Source organism: Melanerpes formicivorus, unplaced genomic scaffold, assembly GCF_026170545.1.
Source record: "Melanerpes formicivorus ecotype bairdi unplaced genomic scaffold, bMelFor1.0.p_v2 SCAF_762, whole genome shotgun sequence".
Lineage (NCBI taxonomy): Eukaryota > Metazoa > Chordata > Aves > Piciformes > Picidae > Melanerpes > Melanerpes formicivorus.
Genome location: NW_027143114.1, coordinates 45,522 through 65,691, shown reverse-complemented (window position 1 = coordinate 65,691; position 20,170 = coordinate 45,522). Strand labels below are relative to the sequence as shown.

The 20,170-nt window shown below is 38.7% G+C and overlaps 1 protein-coding gene across 1 annotated transcript in view; it reads right to left on the bottom strand.

Annotated features, from left to right (window-relative positions):
* The window catches only part of LOC137460797 (synaptotagmin-10), a 45,841-nt gene that overhangs the window by 12,213 nt on the left and 13,458 nt on the right, over positions 1-20,170 (bottom strand). The window contains exons 3-6 of the mRNA XM_068170895.1: positions 13,318-13,882; positions 2,929-3,049; positions 2,398-2,569; positions 822-951 (exon numbers count right to left, since the gene is read on the bottom strand). Coding sequence (XP_068026996.1) covers positions 822-951; positions 2,398-2,569; positions 2,929-3,049; positions 13,318-13,882 — 988 coding nt within the window. The remainder of the gene's footprint in view (positions 1-821; positions 952-2,397; positions 2,570-2,928; positions 3,050-13,317; positions 13,883-20,170) is intronic.

Genomic DNA, 20,170 nt, shown 5'->3' with positions numbered 1-20,170 from the left:
GATCTCCTAAAAGTGTCCCTAATACGTTTGACACAAACCTCTAAAAAAAGGCTTCACTCCTGCATTGACTTTTCTTAAGGTGTTTTACTGAAGCCTTGTTGGGCTTTTCCTGTCACTGTACCTGCCATGCAGTGCAGAAAACACATGGCCTGTGATGCCTCAGACAGTTACTCATTTTTCTATAGAGATTCCTTTCAGACAGGGCTTGAAAAGTGCATCCTCTATGTCCCCAAAAAGGGTCTACTGCTTCTTGAGGCTTCAGTATGAATCTTTACAAATTCAAAACCATCAGCATTTTGCATACAAAAAATCATTAAGATGTGTCCTTAGCAGGTTGGAAAGGAGGTCCAAGACCAGGGGCTTGTAGATATCATCTCCCATGCATTTGAGTAAGCTTCCAATAAGTGTCTGAGTAACACTGGAGGTAGCTGCTGGTATGTTGCCTCAATTTAGCCTAATTAGCAGGCCAGTTTCAGATTAAAGTTTTGGCAATGTAACTGTTCGTGCTAAAGATTTTCTGAATAGGAAATGGTTGCTTTTGAAATACTTGCAAATGATCTCTTCTAAGGTGATGTAAACTTCTTATAATCTCTGGAAATTTTAAATGTTTTAATTTACTCTTACAACACCAGCAGTGCATCACTTTTGAAACGGCACATTTGAGTAATAAGTAAATCCATGCAAACTGTTTGAGGTTGTGCTGAGGATCTTAGAGATGCTCCATGGATGCTGCATTGATTTTCATGATTCTCAGAAGCACGCAAGTGTGAAAGAGAGAAAAATATTCGATATACTGAGGAGAAAATGTTGCTACCTCTTACCTCTATCAGTGGATGCCAGTGAGTTATTGGTTTACGTGGATACGCCAACATTTCATTCCAATGATCTCTTCCAAGCCCTTCAGCATCAATTCCTGTCCGACACACCCCAATGACCTCGTTGTGCCCTACCCTGAGAATTGCAGAGAGGCAGATTTTTTAAAAATAAAAATAGTTTTAATAACTTCTGATGTATAATTTTGTTTACTGGTTTAGTGCAGCACAGAATACATGGTCAAAGTTCTCAAGTTATTTATTATAGATGTTAGTTTTAGTGGAGTATAGAAATATTAAATTCTGTAATGGTAGCATCAAAAACCTCCAGACACTCCCAGAGTGCTTCTAGCAGCTACAAAAATAGCAACGAGGACATGACCCCTACCGTTAAAAGTTTACAATCCAAAAGACACAAGGATAGAAAAGGACTATTATACAGCCAATAATATAGAAGGAAAGTGTGCTTAAATTTTGTAGAAGAGGAATGTGAAGGAAAATGGGGAATACATTTCCTGCTACAATTCCTTCAGGCATCATTTCACAGTATATGCCATCTCTTATTGTTGTCATTGGAACTTCAGTCAAAAATGTGAAAGGCAAGAGGCGTAGCTTTAATGGGCTTAATACTTCAAACCCCTGGCAGCTCCATAGACTTGTTGAGGGGCTCTGGAAAATAGCATCCTGCCCCTTGCCCATACGTACCTTAGAACAATGTTTCCTAACTTTCTCTTAGCAAACACTTTGAAAGGAGCAGCTGAAGAGGACTGAAAGTGTGCAAGTTGCTGTACTCTTCTCTCCCTAATGGCATTGCAGTGCTCCTTTCACATCTGACTGAGAAATCTGACTTTCACATCCTGACAGATGTTGGAGGATGATCAGAAATCTGATGGCAAGGAAAAACAATCTGAAGATTCATGTTACTAAATTGGACTTTCACCATTTATTTGCCCTGCATTCTCAAGAGCTCATTACTAATAGCACTTGAATGAAGCAGGCTTGGCTTGGGCATAATTCTGTCAGTCACTGTCTAGTTTAACCCGCAGTCCTTGAGATGTTCTAAGCAGGAGTCTCCTCCTGTCAGTTCTCAGTATGGACACAGAAAATTGTGTGTTATCAGCAAGGACTGAACAGAAATGTTACAAAGCTTCTCTATTGATTCAATCTGATAATTAATTATTACTCAATCAAATAAAGTAATTAGAATCTATTTTTTAGTAATCCAAATGTTCTTTGATTTCAAATCCCTGCCATTTAAAAAGAAATTAGAGGTGTTTATCTGGGAGGCATACCTGAGCTATGAAGCTTTTACATAGTCCAGCCACCAGATGGGGACAGAAATGTATGCCAATACTAAGGGCCTGTAAAAAGATTGAGCCATGGTTTCTCCTCCATCACAGTTATTTATGACACAGATAAAATGACCCGAGCTTTAAATGGTGTGGAAGCTCTAAACCTCTTAAGGAAAAGACCCAAAGGTCTTTTGTGACACTGAGCCTACTTGAGTGCTAAAGGAGGTAGAAGGCAGTTTCTTGCCCTAAACTTCTCACCGAAGGTTAGTGGTCAGAAAGCAAACTGTGCTTACCGATCATAATCCATCACTGCAATGGAGAGGCTGACCTGGTCCACATTCTCAGGAGGGATATCAAAGATGATAGCCTCATTATAAACAGGATTGAGTGTGTTCTTCTTTGTGGTGGTTTTCCTCTTTTTCAGTCTTCGACCCTCACACATCAGTGACACTTTGACATAGGGATCTGAGTAACAGATAATCAGTTGTGTGCATTTGGACATTGGTCGTTCAAACGGGAGGTATAGGAGCAAAGCTCTTTGTAGGAATGTTGTATTGGTAAGACAAAAAAATTACAAAGATTTTAGTCCCCCTGGCAAACACTGTTTTCAATATGCTGTCAATGCAAAGGGAAGATACAGGCATTCTGAACAATCATGCTGACTCCCAGGCCAAAGATAGCCAGTAGATCTGAACAGGATCTGTACTCGTTGTCCTGGTACTTGCATTTCACAGCCATGCCAAACATGCAAAACCCAAGGAGTTCCTATTTATCCCCTCCCTTAATAGACCCTTCCTTGTTATTTAAAAAAGAAGTAAATTCACCTGATGCACCAGTTATATCCATTGCTTTCAGATTCCTACACTTGATGACTGTTAGTGTCATTCTCCCGGCAGTAGGCAAATAACAAAGGGAAAACATGATCTCACCCAAATCTATGCTTTCCTGGGAAAAAAAAAAAGGAGAAAAAAAGAAAGGCAATTATTAGACACCTGATCATACTGCCAACAATTCACTTCAGATCATGCAAAAATTTAGGACTTATTTGGTAATTTGGAGAGGCTTCTTTTGTACCCTCAGATGATTTAGAAAAGGTCACAATTTTCAAAAGTTGTTTCGATGAAATAAAATAAAAAGTACCAACAGGACAATACTTTAGTGGCATGACCTAGAATTACTAAACTGTGAAATTAAATTGAAAGCAGAGCCAACAATGTCTGGATTCCTAATGCGTTTGTGTTGAATTTGGTGGCATCTGGTGTTTGATGACAGTTTTGTAGTGTCTTTTTGGTTAGTAAGGAATAGAAAGTCCTAGTACTTTTACTCAGTTTCTACTCCTAGTGTCTGCTGTGGTAGTTGGTCTTTCTTCATACTTGAGTGAAGAAACCATATTTTGTTAGGACCTCTACAAGTCATAGGGCAAGTGGGGATTAAGATATGAACATGTGTCATTAAAATACATATTCTTTGAAAATTAATCAGACTGGGTGAAGCCCCAGTGTTATGAATTTTTGAAGGACTAAGATTAAAGTTATGCACTATGTCCAGAATATAATCATTTCCTCCCATACACTTGTTCTGTTAATCTGAACGCTAAAGGCTCATGAATTTGGAGCTAAATTATGAACAAAGTAAGGTTCAGCATTTTAAACTCTTCATGTCGGTCTTTGTCTACCACATTGATGATCAGGAACTACATTGATTATCATGAGTAACATTTTAAAATGCCCAGGATTGATTTGAATTGTAATTTAAAACCAGGATGTAAATTACTTCAGAATCACATTGCTCAAGAAAATTTGTATTTTTCTCACTTTATAGTATGTTAGATAATTAAGATCACACAAGTAATCTGACAAGAACCTTTCAGCACAAGAAAATCTGAGGAAGCCAAGGCACAGACTACCCTCAACCATCACATCTGCATTACAGTTCACCTCAAACAAAATACAACTATATATATACAAGCTTGGACCCAGTGGTTACTGTTCATGCAAATTTTTATTTATGCTTCAGATTGTCTTACATGTATCATGTGTTCACCCAGAATTGCATGCTACTTGAATAAATTTTATCTCCTTCCTAGGCCTGTTTTGAGTTGTCCTTTTTCTTCTTTAACTGAGCTTATATTGCAATTAACAGCAGCTTTACAGATGCTTGTGATGATTCCCTCCCACTGACTTCCAATAACAGGTATAGAAAAACCAGCACCAAGCATAGCTGCACTAATGCAAAAAAAAAACCCCTCTAGCAACAACCAAACCCAACAACAACAAGAAGCAACCAAAAACCCACCTCTTTGTTGGTACTGCTTAAGTCTTTTTAATTTATTTCCCTTTTGTGTACAGAAGCCATCATACAGAACCAAGGAACTGGAACAGCAGCAAGCACTACACCAGCTTCAGTTATTTTTATGGCTCCCAGTTTACCTCACCATCCAATCCATTTTCTGGTGCAGTGATGCCAGAGCAAAAATAAACCAAAGAAAATACTGATCTCAAATGTGTATGTCAGCTATTGAGATGAACACATTTCTTTTTAGCTATAGAAGATACATTCTTCAAAAAGTGTAATTCTCATCCCACACAAGCAACCACATCTGAATGGATGTGTTAATCATCTTTTTTTTTCCATCAGGTTACCAAAGATCTGTCTGCATTTCCTGTTTTAGGGGCTCTTGGGAATCAGTCCAGGGTTGGCAAACTCATATTAAAAGAGGTCCTTATTCTTTCAGACAAACTAGGCACCAGTGCTCTTGTTTTTACACTTATGAGGGCAGAAGTGGCAGCATTTCTGCAAAGGCTATGCTCTCTGCTCGCAGTATAGATAAACATGGGAGGGATGTGAGGAGAATCTTGAAGCCCTTGTAGGGAAGTATCAATTAACTTGACTGCATTTTTAGAACCGTCATTGCTGTGGAAAGAGTTGGTGTCTCTTACTTTAATTAATTATACCAGTTGTTTCCATTATATTCCACAGAAGAGACATCTTCTAGCTAGGAATTCAGGGAGAAATTAGATAGAATTGTATATTCAGGGTAGTTTCTTGTCACATATCACCACCCCACAGGAAAAAGTATTTTCAGACCATAATGACAGTGTAAGAACTTCTCCAGTCTCCCTCCTATAGTACAAGATTTAACTGGCTTCCTGTGTTGGCAGGATGAGTGATCTGATATTTGAAATAAGGTGCCATTTGTGTGCAATGAACTAGAGGCCATTTTTAAATTGATGTTTATTTCGTCTTCTTTTCTCCTAGTTTTTCAAGTTTTGCAATTTAAACAAATTCTTAGAAGAGCAGCTAAGGAATCATTAGCTATGTAAATGTTATTGGAACTAAAAAATGTATACAATTGTATTGATACTTGAGTGTCATTAATTTCCATGGTTAAAGTAACAAGTATTTGTACAATCAGTACTGCGTTAGAAGTTAAATTCCCTCAACAACTTCCTTGTTGTTACTTCCATCATTCAGATTATAATAATCTGCAGTAAGCAATTAGTTTAATTCTTAATTTGAGTTTAAATATCTAGAATTACTTTCCCCATTAATAGCAATTTAAATGATGTTTTAAAGATTCCATGTGAGAATAGCATATCAAAACCGCTAAGGGAAGCACGAATTTTTGTGCTTGATTTCCAAACAAAGTTGCCAATATTTTTCTCTTCAGTTTCCTGCTGTATTTTGGGTAAGCGTCTGTACTACTAATAATTTTCTAGACATCAAAGAAATTATTAAGAAAGTTACATTCCTAGACTTTGAGCTGCTTCCTTTAGTCATACTGAAAATTGGTCTGCGGTACAGCGTGCAAATTTAAAGTAAAATGCATTGGCACAACTATACCTTTGGATTACAGGAATACTGCAGGAAGGTAATTCCCCCAAAGGACAGATTTATCTCCCTTTTTCTTGTTCTGTTTAGAAAAATATTATATTCATTCTGTCCAACAAAAACTAGTGACCTCAATCTTCAGGAATCAGAGATAAAATAGAACATAACAACAAATGTTGAGGTTGGGTGGAAAGAAGAGGAAAACCTATCCCCTCAGGCAGCTGAAAATGTATTAAGACACTCCTGGTTTTGAGGTACAGATCAAGGGCTAAAAGAAAGACAGGAAAGAGCAATACAGAAATCTATCAGTCTGTCTGTCTGTCTTCTCATACATGCATCTATAATTTGTTGGTATTTCTGCAGTCACAGAAATTGCTACATGAAATTTAAATGGAGAGCTAATTCTACCAGCTCTCATGAGAATTTTATTTCTGAATCCTTGTCCTTACAGCAAATATTTATTTTTCTCTCCTGTTATTCTTTGCATACAAAATCCAGTTCTTTTTCTTCCTTCCAGCACCACTCATTGATTAAGCTGCTGTCCTGGGAAATGAATCAGTGAGGTTTGTGCCTGTTCTTGCCTTCTGTGGAAGACAGTATGGAAGCAATACAGCCTGTTGCTCTATGATGACAGCATCTTCTGCTTGTGGAGGCCTAATGCTTGTTTTTGCCTGACACTCTGATTGCTCTGTGTAAGTGAAGCTGCTGATTGCAGTCCTGATTGCATAGAGAAGTATCCCTGAGAAAGCACTCTGGGTCCAGCAAGCTGAATGCTCTCAGTAGCACCCTGGGAAGCCTCCTGGGTACTTTTGTCACTCTCTCTGTACATAACCATCTGTCTTCTGCACTGGTGGGGAGGTAGTTCCATCTTGCCAGGTGTTCTTGCAGCTTTGGAACAGCTGAGAACAGATGTACCTCTGTGAATTAACTGCGGCATTTACTAGCTCAAAAACAACCCAAATGTAAGTTCCAATATAAAGATGGTCTTCTGAAACAGTACTTGGAGGAAGAAACTCAGATCATTTAGGGCTCAGCAAGTCAGTCAAGCTGTGTACCTTAGCAGAGCTACCATGGTACCACCTGGACAAAGACATAATAACTTCCCTTATGGAAACCAAATTCTTCATCCATCTAATATTTCTTTAAGTAGACTGAAAGCAGCAGTTTACCTCTAGCAAAACAGAATATTCAGATACTTTGCCATTTCAAATGAAAAGAAACATTCAATAGCTACATAAACCTTCCCTGTTTCAGTAACTTGACAGAAACCCACCCTCTCTCCATTGTCTTTCCTAGTTATCATGCAGACCTGAAGCAGTCCTAAATGAAAAACCTCAACATGTCTCCTCTAAAGACAGACTCAGAGTATTCTGTCAGCTACTCGGCAGCAGGTGATCATGTGAATCCTTCATATCACTGGCCCTGCGTAGAAATGACAAATGCCAGTTTGCCTTTAAAGGGGCTGTTCCCATTATAGAGATGATAAATACTTCTATACTGACAAGCCTTTACTCTTTCACACCTGTTTAACATTGTGTTAAAGCTTTTCCAGAAACACTAATAGTTTAAATCCATTGTGATGAGGATGGCTAACTGTAGGCCACAGTCCACTACATGGCTGGTGATAAAAATTTTCCTGATAGTTCTGCTTTTTGAACATTAAGAAATATGACAGTCCTAATAATGTGACCTACTCAGTAAGACCTAGCATCCTATTTTTTTTTTCCACTTACAAACCAGAAAACTATGGAGGAAACTAAGCAAAGATAATGCCTGCAGTTGCTCTGGATGAACTGCAGATATGGGTTTCATTCTTGTTTGATCAGGAAGTCAGAAGAATCTCTTTCCATAGATGGGGTGAACAGCTAGCAAGATTATCTGTGTGACATCCTACTCTGGCAAGTGTTTGAGACAAATGAACTGAGAGAAATGCTGCTGTCCCACTTATTAAAAAAGTTATTTAAGCACATCTCTTTTTTTCCAGCAATGATATTCACTTATATTCCAAGCGCTTTAGAGACAGTGATCATACATCATGGGCATCACATTAAATCCGTGTCCTGATAAAACTTTCTCACTTCACAAATGAGAAAACTGCAACACTGAAATGCCTGGTGTCAGAAAACTAAATAATAATCAAGTTCCAACTATATACATGAGATAATTCAAGAGGCTACAAATATATGACAGTTCTTAGACTAACATCCCTAGGGGACTACCACTGTGCTGCAAATGGCTTTCATCTAAATTCTGAGCCTTATTTTTTTTACCTAGTTGCACAGTTTCACTAAGGGCTCACAAAGTACCTATGGGGAAAAAATGTTTCTGACAATCCCTTGCCAATTTTTTTTAGGCAATGACTTTAGAGGCAGAGATTTCTAAAGCAATCAATCATTTGAAAAAGCATAAAAGGAAGTCAATAAGCTTTAACATCCAGACAGTGTTAGATCACAAGAGGTGATCTTTCTGTGTTAAATAATTTTACAACACTGAGTATTTGCACCTATGTGCTTGTTAGCAATTCCAATAAATGAGTTTCATTTTTTAAAGTATGCAGTATATTTTGAGAGTAGCAAAACCCTAGAGATGTATGAAAATCTCACAAGAACTTTGCAAAATCTGAAGCTATATATGTTGACTAAACAAGCCATTTGATATTATTTCTTTGCCTGTGATGTTACAAATTAATTTCCTGAAATGTATTAAGAATTACAATATTAGAATACACTGAACAACCTTCACAGGTGGTCCCAAGCTGCCTCAAGTTGAAATTTTTTAATTAGTCAAAGAAACAGAAGTAAATGATAGATTGTTTATTGCAAACTCAATCACTCATGTATAAGCAAAAGTTTGGGATATAAATATCATCATCTATCTAGGATAATTCTTTTCCACAACTGATTTTACACCAAATTTACCTGGAAAATTTCGCATTTAGAAATGAAAATGCTTTAGCACTTACAACAGGTACATGCTACATATTATACAACAGCTGTAGATTTTCAACATAACATGTAACAAAGAAACAAAGATGTGAATGAAAGATTATCAGGACAAAACCCCACAAACCACAAAATAAATATCAATGGTTGAAAATAATAAAGATGGGAGTGGGAGGAGCAAAGGAGGTGGCAAATCCTGCACTTCTATAACATAGCTTCAAATTACTGTTATGAGGGGGGGAAAAGTATTCAAACTGTAGATACCCAGAGTCGTCATTTTTAACAGCAAAAATGACTCAGTGCAACCATCCAGTCTTATTTTCCCCAAACCATTTATTTCCTGTACCAGAGGAAAACTCTCTACGGATGTCCAAGCAAATATTTTTAAAATCATGTTTACAGACAAAGAGTCTTTGCATAGCTGAAAATCTCCTGTGGCAACTTTCTTCACTGCTGAAATTTTCCAGTTTATTTTCTTAATAAATAGGTCCAGTAGGTGTTCAACGCTTTGTGCCATAAAATTACATTCTTTCCAAGGAAGTAATAGAAATGATTTTTACCCTCACTCTACCTTCTGAATAGACAATTCTTGACTATGGATGAGATGTAAAAGGCTCAAAATTGAGGAGAAGCTACTTCTGCTGTGTTTGGGTTTGTTTGTTTGTTTGTTTTAAATTTTGGATCAATCCATTGATCTATCACTTTGTAGCAGTCTGGGCTGGGTGCCCCCCTGTTGCTGTCACATAAGACACATCTCTGGTGTCCCAAGGGTCCAGTTCAGTGGGTGGACACAGGAAGCTGCGTATTTCATCCCATAATGTCCTGCTCAGAGGAGGCTCAGGGGTGACCTCATTGCCCTCTACAACTACCTGAAAGGTGGTTGTAGCCAGGAAGGGGTTGGCCTCTTCTCCCAGGCAACCAGCACCAGAACAAGGGGACACAGTCTCAAGCTGCGCCAGGGGAGGTTTAGACTCGAGGTGAGGAGGAAGTTCTTCACCGAGCGAGTCATTCGTCATTGGAATGGGTTGCCCAGGGAGGTGGTTGAGTCATCGACCCTGGAGGCGTTCAAGGGGAGATTGGAGGTGGCACTTGGTGCCATGGTCTAGTCATGGGGTCTGTGTTGATAGGTTGGACTCGATGATCCTCGAGGTCCTTTCCAACCTAAGTGATACTGTGTGATACTGTGCTCCTTATAAACCCACCTGCAAAGTCCTACACTTCCTCTTTCTTCCCTCCTATGGAGATGGTCCCTATCTGGTAATGGAGGGGGAGTCATCTCGAGGCCTCTGGGGGCCTGGCCAGGCCTAATGCTTGGAGGAGAAGAGGGAAGGGCAATCTCAGATCTGGCCAGCTGAGATTAGCCTAACAGTGGAAAAGGGGTGGTGGTGGTGTAGGAAGAGCCCTGGGGGTTTTGGGTGTACCCTCAGGTGGGGAAAAAGGGAAGTGCTAGGATGCTTCTGGGTATGCTTTGGGATCTCCTTTTGTCACTGTGCTTGTGGTTCTTTGTGAAATATTCACTGCTTTTCCATTTAAACTTCCCACCACTCTACAATCCATTTGTCTGAGTTTCATTGTTTTCTGCCCTGGTGGGAGGCGAGGAAGGATCAGCTTTCAACCCACCACACACTTCTACCTTTTTCTACCATCTATCATTTAGCAACAGCACAATCAAACCACTGTCTGAACAAGAGGCTGAAAATGCTCACAGAACATACAACGAAACAGAGCAGAAGGGAAGAAGGAAGAAGCATGAGAGAAACATATTTGCAGAATGGCATTTTGGTTCCTATGCTCTACTGTGTAAGTACAAAACAAGACAGCAAGTTTGTTTAAAAAAAAAATTCTTTATGAACCTCAAAGCATGCTTGCCTGAAGGACAGTTATTTTTCACTAATTGTAGAACCAGACAGATCTTTTTTTCCCAAAGCTTAATCTAAGTCAAATTGACTCTGACAAGTATTTGTTAGTTACTTAATTGGTAGTTAGTGACTTTGGTAAACTTTTGATCTGGTGCTTGACTCCAGTTCCCCACTGGTTAACATTGTATGCACTATTTATTCCTGTGCAGGATTGGCTGCCTCATCTCGCAGTTTCTGAAGCAGCAGAACTTGAAATCTTTATCACTGACCAGTTTTTAATCTACATGAAATAGCTGATGTAAAACACAAGGCAGCACATTGCACATACAGTAAGTGGGCTTCATTTTACCATCAGCTTCTTATGTACTATTCAGAGAACAGTGTAAGCCTTGTGAAATCTGATGCAGTCATCCAATAATAGAAGACACATCCATTTACTGTGTTTATTGTTAATGGTTTAAGTGGAAACAACTGATTCAGACACCCAGAGTACTGTAAACTATACTGGCTGAAAAGCTGAAATCCAATAACTTTGTTCTTTCTTCTAAGCTTCATATATAGTAAAACACCAGGAGAATAAATCAAGCACTATAACTCCATGTACTAACCATAGTGAACAGGAAACTTGAGTTAGAATTCAGCACCAAGATCAGCAACCATTTAACTCAGATGTCTATTAGCATCTCTCCCAACTGCGTAATTTGGCATGGCATATCTGTCTGCTCAAAACCCAGTGATGAACAGTCCAGGGATTCAGATCTGCTAAAACCATTCCAGTTATCAGCTAAAAATCTCTTGCATACACCCACTGCAAAGGATGAGTGAGCATTTAAATCATTACTGAAGTAATGAAGATAATATCAAAGCTAAAAGAAAGTTTTTAAATTGTTATTGGGCTATTATTCCAAGACCTTAAACATAAATTCAATTTTAAGCTTGAGAATACAGTTCTTAAATTTACCTGAAATCTGATTTTGGTCAAACTAAGCATACACAAATGAAGTTTTCTGGAGGTGTGCCAGAGGCTGTTCATATTAGTTTTATAGACCCAGCAATACAGCTACTTTTGTGAATTCACATTCACAAACTATGGCCATTATGCTCTGTTTCCTAATATTTCTCTTTCCTTGGAAACACACTGCTTATGCACAAACCAGTGAGGAAATACTCATCCTCTTTTCTTCTAGAAATGCAGTCCTACACTTCCCTTTTTACCAAGTATAAACCAAAACATTTGGATAAAGAGGCATGAGAAGTCTCTATCTCTGTTGAAGGGACAGGATGAAGCTTCTTTCACTAAATCAGTGTCTAGGACTGCTTTGCTCTCCTTTCATCCCTGTTGTGGAAGCCCAGCCCATACTCAAACTTAGGGATGACTCAGATTGTTTTATAGTTCTCCACAAAACAAGAGATGGGAAAATATCTGTATAAATAGCACAAAGGTTAAAAAACCAAATCCAAGAAAAACCCCTATATCTCACCATTCAATCCCCCCCCAGATTACAGCTAGAGAAGATGAGTTTGGAATTCAAGGTTAATAAAGATAATGTTTGGATACTGGTGGTTTTCCTGCTGGTAGGTTGTAATTCATCCTGTCATCAATACACGAGGAGAGGCTGAGGGAGCTGGGATTGTTTAGCCTGAAGATGAGGAGGCTCAGGGGAGACCTCATTGCTCTCTACAACTACCTGAAGAGTGGTTGTAGCCAGGAGGGTGTTGGCCTCCCAGGCAACCAGCACCAGAACAAGAGGACACAGTCTCAAGCTGCACCAGGGGAAGTTTAGGCTCGAGGTGAGGAGAAAGTTCTTCACTGAGAGAGTTGTTAGCCATTGGAATGGGCTGCCGTGGGAGGTGGTGGAGTCACCATCCCTGGAGGTGTTCAAGAGGGGATTGGACGTGGCACTTGGTGCCATGGTTTAGTCATGAGGTCTGTGGTGACAGGTTGGACTTGATGATCTTTGAGGTCTCTTCCAACCTTGGTGATTCTGTGTGATTCTGTGAATAAACAAATGACTTCTGTTTCCTTACTCTGCTTGCTTGTGCCTAAGTATTGTTAGTAACCATCAGCAGTACAAGTATATCTACTGGAGACCCTAAGCACCAGGGAACCAGGAAAGAACATTTTTTTTACTTTGAGCATTTTTAGCCTCTCTCTCTTCCTTCACAAGTTTCACAAACTATGAAAGTCCTAGCCTATGAAAGCAAGATTAGGATGGGCCCTGCTTCTTAATAGATGGTCATTTGGAAGGACAAGGTATTTGAATAACTGGACAATGTTAATTGTTCTTGCTAAGCAGTGGCTGTTGTGATGCACTCTTTAAATAATAAACCTTACTTACATTTGCATAACGGACTACAAGAGGGACGATGTGCTCCCTGAAGAATTTTTAGTAGCTAATTTTTACAGTTTTCTAAGCATCTTATTCTCTCCACTCAAAGGAATATATTTGCAGCTCTTTTTTTTTTACTTTATTTTTTTTTGTTGTTCCTCAGACTTCTGATAAAACAGGATGCTCTACCACAAATTATAAAAGAGAAACAAAAATATCACACATAAATGGTTTTGGAATATGTTACTTACTGTGGTGGCACAGTGGATGTCTTTCCATACATTGGCTTCCCTGGAGAGATCTGAGACTTCAAAAAGGTTATCAAGAATAACTTCCCCAATCATGTCATGTCTAGAAAATCTGTCAAAATCATAAACACTGAAATGCAATTTCCTGTTGCTGAGTTGATCATAGGCTACAGGAAACTGAAAGGTTTCATCAAAGACAGGATTTAATGTCTTTCTGTGAACTCGTGTCTGAAACTTCTTCTTTCTATCTGGAAGCAGATAAATCTTAACGTAGGGGTCAGACGTTCCTGTGAAGTCTTTAGCAGGCAGATCCAAGGCTTTGACAATGGTGACAGCCAGAAGATAATTCTCATAATCGTATCGGAGAGTGAAATTAAGTTTTCCACATGTTTTCACATCTTCTTGTTGTCCATCAGAATCCACAGACTTCTGTTTGTAGAGTTCTGGTTTTATTCTCCCAATGCTGGTTGTTGTCTCTCCCCTTTGCAAAATTGGATCTGTCCCCATGTTAAAATCAACACTGGACACTTGCATCTGCCTTGGCAAGTGCCTCCTGAAAGAATTGTGCCTGCACACATACACACAAAATGAGTCATAGTTATCTCTGGGAAAAGACCTGGCTATTACTAAGTAGAAAATACAAGAAGACCAACTTAGTAAGAATTTCTTTCTTTAAAATAATTTTAAAATAATGCATCCTAAATGTTTTGCAAGTGTTAAAACTTCCTTGAGAGGAAATGATTGTTCAGAATTGACTTCTTGGCCTGAGAGGCACCCAGTGTCCTAGCATTACATGCATTTATAACCTTGTTTTCAGGATAGCTGAAACTGAATTAAGGATCTCTCAGAACAAGTTGACAGTTCCAACATTGCCTGATCCCACTGTGCTAGGGCCTGTGTATAGTCAAGCAGAAACAAAAATCACTTGCAGAATCATCATGAGTACTCCCTGGTTTTTCAAGGTTTTTTGGTGGTTTTCCAATTAAATACTTACCAGGCTTCACACTGATCACTCTGAAAGGTGCCTGAAAACACCATGCAGAGCTGTATCTGGAGGTTTTCAGAACAGTGCTTTGCCATGCTATAGCACTTTCCAGACACCTGTTTGGTCTTTGCTACACTGAAGTACAGGCTTTCTCCAATCACACTGGGAACATTTTGTTCTGGATGTGATATATTTTAGTATTTCGCTCATCATTTTTCTGTGGTTTTTTTTCTCTTCTTTCTCTTCTGACACTTTGCTGTGTAGTATATTACAAAGCTGATTTCTGTACTCCTAGCAAGAAACAGTATGTTTCAATCCTCGTGATTCTGAACAGTGTTGCATAAGTGTATGTGTCTATGGGCTTATCTTGACTCATGAACATCAGTGAAAATTTGTACCTTTCCTGCCTGACAACAGTATGAAAACACTGGTCAAAAAGCTTCCTAGAAAGTCATCATCAGATACCATTTTGCCCACACTGAACAATTTGCTTTTGGGACGTTTTCACATTTCCTTGGTACTTCACTACCCCAAAAATCTGTACTGGAAAAGCTCAATATTCACTACCTCAACAATCCGTACTGGAAAAGCTCAATATCTCCTCCTGTGAGCATAAGTAATTGCCATTAAAAATCCAAACAATTTAATTGTCAGAATTTCCTCTGCTTTTTGCAATCAATTCCTTATTAATGCCAAATGCAGCCTTGCCTTATTGCTTGGTTTCCCTGTGGTGTTGTGTTCTGAAAACAAGAGCTGTCACAGCTGTGTTTCTTTCTTTAAATCAGAAATGTAAATTGTCCATTTGAAAGCAACCAGGACTTATTTCATAGATATTATTTGTATTTTAGCTGTAAGTGGAGTGATTGCAGGAGGCATGAAGCCCAAACCTACCACAATTCATCTGAGCAAAGATACAACAGGGTAATGTGCAGCCGTTAAATAATAGACAATAACACTTCCTCTTTGGGCTGTTTCAGGGCTGCTAGGTGCAGGCAGGAGTTCTAGTGCAACACAAGAACAGGGGAGGGAGAACTTCATAGAGTAGATATGAAGCAGCTCAAAAAAATCCATGTGTTTCAATCTCAAATTTAGATAGACAATACACCCTCTCATAACACTGTCTCTTTTTGTTGTTGTCATCGTTGTTGCTTTTTCAGACAAGTTGAAAGATTTTCTTTTCTCTCAAATGATAAAATTACTGAATTTGTAGTATGCAGTGTCCACCCTGGAATGAAGTAAGGAGTGTAAAGGCCCTAACTAGTCAGAAAAGTACAATATTGTCCTCGGGGAATCTCAGGGCTAGCCTTATGCCTCTGTCCTTTGAGAAGTACAACCACATTGGTGTGTAAAACATGAGGAAGGAAGTGAACCCCACCTAAAATTTGTGCATGCAGCAATTTAAGCACTAGCTTCTTTAGAATCTTTAATTCATAATGAAGTCCAGGAAAACCTGTGTTACTGCTACTTCAGTCTCTGCTAATTCAATCTGTGCAGGGGATGCCTTCTTGAGTGCCCCTCACACCTGCAGCTGTTATACTGAGATACCCAGATAATCATGTTCAAATCCTGCCGCAGACAAGCAGTGAAGAATACTGCCTACGCAGGGGGAAACAGTGAAGCCGACCCCATCTTATTTCCAGATTGAGTGAAAATGGATACATAACACGTTATCTTTTCCTCAGCTTCTCTTGCATTATGAGCATCCAGCTTAATAGTTGTAAAAGTAACATATAAAGCCTCAAAACTATGAGTTCTAAGGGACTAACATGCTTTCAAATTCTCAAGCTTTATGCCATCCACTGGTGAATGTAGTCATTGTTGCAAGATGTCACTAAGCAAAATAGTGCAGCTGGATGGCTGCTCCCCATCAGAACCAGCAGTGCTTTTGCTCTAGTAAGCCAAAGTCCTAATTACAGAGTGCCTAGGATCTCTTCTGAGTCACAGCATTTCACCAAGACAGCTAATTGGTCTGTTAATTATTAAGATGCTTCATTGTTGTCATGGCAACATATTTATCTTCTTTTGTTCTGCAATAACAAAGGAATTAATGACTGTGATAATGAAGTACAAGGATGTCAGGCAATCAGGTTGTGAAAATGCTGTGAAACTACCAACATGTGCAAAAACAGGTACTTCAACCTCTGCTGGCTCTTACGCATAGCACTCCTGTTAACAGACCTACTTTCCATAACTTAGAACAAATGTATCTTGAGTGGCAGAATATATGTGTGTAAGTGTATCATATAAAATTGTTCTTGGATAGCAATAATGACAGTGTGAAGCTCATTTTTAATTCAGTAAGCTTGCCACATACACAACAAATGAGAAAGACAGGATTCTGATTTATGATATAACTTGAGATTTAGGAGGGGTGGACTTGGTCTAGCTTTCACAAATGCCATTAGGCCAAACCTTTGGACCAAATAGAGGGAAGAACATCCAGTAGTTGTGGTGTTTAGAGAGAACAGAGGCTGCTGTTTCTTCCTAGCAGTCACTCAATTCAAAAGACCTGCATACTTTTCCTTAACCTTAACATTCCCAAGCATGTCATTTTTGTCTTTGTGCCTTTGTCTTGTGCCTCCTGTGAACTGACAGTCTTTGCAGACCTGAAAATCTGCTCTCCACCCAATGCTAAAGAGCAAAAAGCATGTCTTTTGAAAATAGAGTTGAACATTTGAAAAAAGGAATATCATAGAAGTTACTGAACCATATTACAGAATACTTTCACTAAGTGCTAGGAAGAGTAGTTCTTACTAAAACAGAGCAAAAATGTTTGTAAATGAACATCACTGTTATAGAACTTCTTTTATTGGTTAACTAGGAACAAGAACTAAAGAGTTTTGGTTTTGTTTTTTTTTGTTTTTCCTTTTTAAGAAGGAGGTTTTCTCATATTACCAGGAACTATGAAAATTATATAGTTCTGGTTAAGCAGAAATACATCATTTCCCTACGCTAATATATGTCCATGTTAAATCTGCAGTCTATAAAAGGTGCTCAGGCACATTTTATTACTGCTCTGAATGGCTCCTAAAAACCTTATGCTTCAATGATAACTTCATGTGATTTCCATTTGTTTTATTAGGATCTGATGGCTGCAGGAACCTGTCACAGAATTGGCTGCAATCCTTTTATTTGCCCCAGCTCAGATGAGAACAGTGTAGAGTAGACAATCCAGAGAACAAATATTTCTCTTAGATCTTTTGTCAATGGAATATAGTTAAGAGTTAGTGAATTCGGATCACTCTGGACTCATGACTACACTGAAGCAGCACTGCATTGAAGACAGCACAAGAGAAGGAGAGGCTAAGGGAGCTGGGATTGTTGCAGAAGAACAGGCTCAGGGGAGGCCTTATTGCTGTCTACAACTACCTGAAGGGAGGTTGTAGCCAGGTGGGGGTTAGTCTCTTCTCCCAGTCAACCATCACCAGAACAAGAGGACACAATCTCAAGCTGCATCAGGGGAAGTTTAGGCTTGAGGTGAGAAGAAAGTTCTTCACAGAAGGAGTTGTTGGCCATTGGAATATCCTGCCTGAGGAGGTGGTGGAGGCACTGTCCCTGGAAGTGCTCAAGAGGGATTGGACATGGCACTTGAAGCCATGGTTTAGTAGTCATGAGGTGTTGGGTGACAGGTTAGAGTTCATGATCTCTGAGGTCTTTCCCAGCCTTATTGGTTCTATGATTCTATACCTCCCTTTTATTTGTTTCCCTTTATTAGGAGGTCCCCAATACATCACAACAGAGTTAGGTTTTAGTCATTTTGTGATCAAAGATTCTGCAACACAAGGGAGGAGCAATCCAGAGAGCTGTTCTAAATGTCCAGTCTTCATCTCATGCATGGTATTCTTAGAACTAATAGTTAATATGGGCATACAACATGCTTGGCATAATAATTAATACAGGCTGTTAGAAGGTTAAGACTCCCTTAAGGCAGGCAGAGGTATAGAAAAAAAAGATACATTTACAAATACTGAAAGGAAAAATTCAGGATCACTAAAAGAAAATTAAAAAATCTTATTCTAAACATGTTTTGGGCCAAGGGTGCAGAGTTTTTCATCAAACTGAAAAGCAAGGTGATGTCTCCAAATACCCTGTTATTAATTGGCTAAGGTGGGACAATCAGTGTTACTCAAAAACAATGAAAATGTCCCTCTCAGGAGAGATTTAACCCTGAATATCTAGAGAGAATAATAATAATTAAAAAAGCTTAAAAACTCCCTCACAAAGTTACCAATATATGCAGAAAGAGTAGGATTGATGGTAGGTTTCACTTCTGTAAAAGTCTCCTTGGCTTCGTACATATTTTATATGCAGTTAGATCCCAGTCCAAATCACTCTAGAGGTCTGTAGGAATATTTTCACAGCCTGAGGTAGCATTGGATCGTGTCCCAAGAACTTCTTTCTTCCTCTATAGTACCACAGGGACTATTTGAGTCCATTTGCTAGCCAGCTATTTTTTCTGTCTGTCCAGAAAGTCAGACAATTTGATTACCTACAGATTTACAAGTAATGGATAAAAACTCTGCCAATTAATATACTATTAGGTAGCAGCAGGTTGTGTAATACCCTAGTCATGCTAAGCTGTATCAGTTTTGGTCCCTCTGTGTTTAGTATAACAGCTAAAACTTCAAAGTTGTCCTCCCAGTATTTTGGAAGTGTCCCCTAAATTGGCTTGGAGATACTGTGCTTACTCTCTTAGCAGATAGATAGGGTAGCTGGAGCTAGACATAACCGGGGGCAACATGGCTTAAAGCCAGTTGTACATGCTCATCATTCAGGAGATGGTTTAGTGGCTGAAGTTAGGTAGACCTCTCCTGGTTGGAATGTTCTCATTTTTAGGAGCCTCCTGTGGTTATGTGTTGTCTATTCCACACTGTTAGAATGGCTATGAAAGAGCGCTGCAGCACTCACCGTCGCAAGGAATGCACTAAGCTGGCAAAACACTGTCACAGGGACTCACTCAAGACCAGCAAAGTATAAAGCACGTGTCTTCTCCAGTCTTGTGCCTTCAATAACTATTGTGAATGTAGCTTATATTCTTTTATTATTTATGGTTTTGGTAGCAAAAGGTTTGTTGAGGGAAAGCTACTTTCTCTACAGTATTTTTGATCCTAACTTAGAGCATTACACAATACTTCAGGTTTCTCCTTTAGTCTTCATTTTTCCATTCTTTAATAAAACTTTTCTCTTTTTTTACTGTAAAAAGTGATTGCAGTTTACTGTTTGTTTTCCATGTCTTACATTTGTTGACAGGCTATGAAGAAAATATGGTTTGAAAGTATAGGTCATGGCACATATCTTCACTGCTTTTCAATATAAAGCAGTACCTAAGGCAAAATATAATTTGTGTCCTCCACTTTAATAGAAAATAAGTAACTTCAGGAATATGATGTGCTTGTCATTTATTTAAAGGTCAATATAGAATCTTTTTTACTTGAAGATTAGTCTATAAGAATCTACATTCTTTGACTAGGATTTTAATTCCTTTTCTAAGTCACAAATGATCTCTTAAAAGAAATGTGTCATCAATGACAAATCTGTCATTCATTCAGGGGGGAAAGAAACTTTCATCTGTGAAAGCAACTGCTGTATCTATAAAAATAGCTCTGTGGAAAGCTAGGCTTACAGTACTTTATAAGCTTTATACTTTTTACACTTTATAAACCACTGATATAGATTTTCCTACACACAATCCCTAAAACTGACATGCTTTAAGTAGCAACATAAGCATTTACAAAGTATTAGAAAAGGTAGATTTGATCTTTTCATGTTCCAGCAATGATGTAACTAAAGGACCCATATGTTTTGAAATAGTCTGTTCAAAGGACACTGAGGCTTTCATTTCACATGACAGCTGTTTCATCCATAACTGCT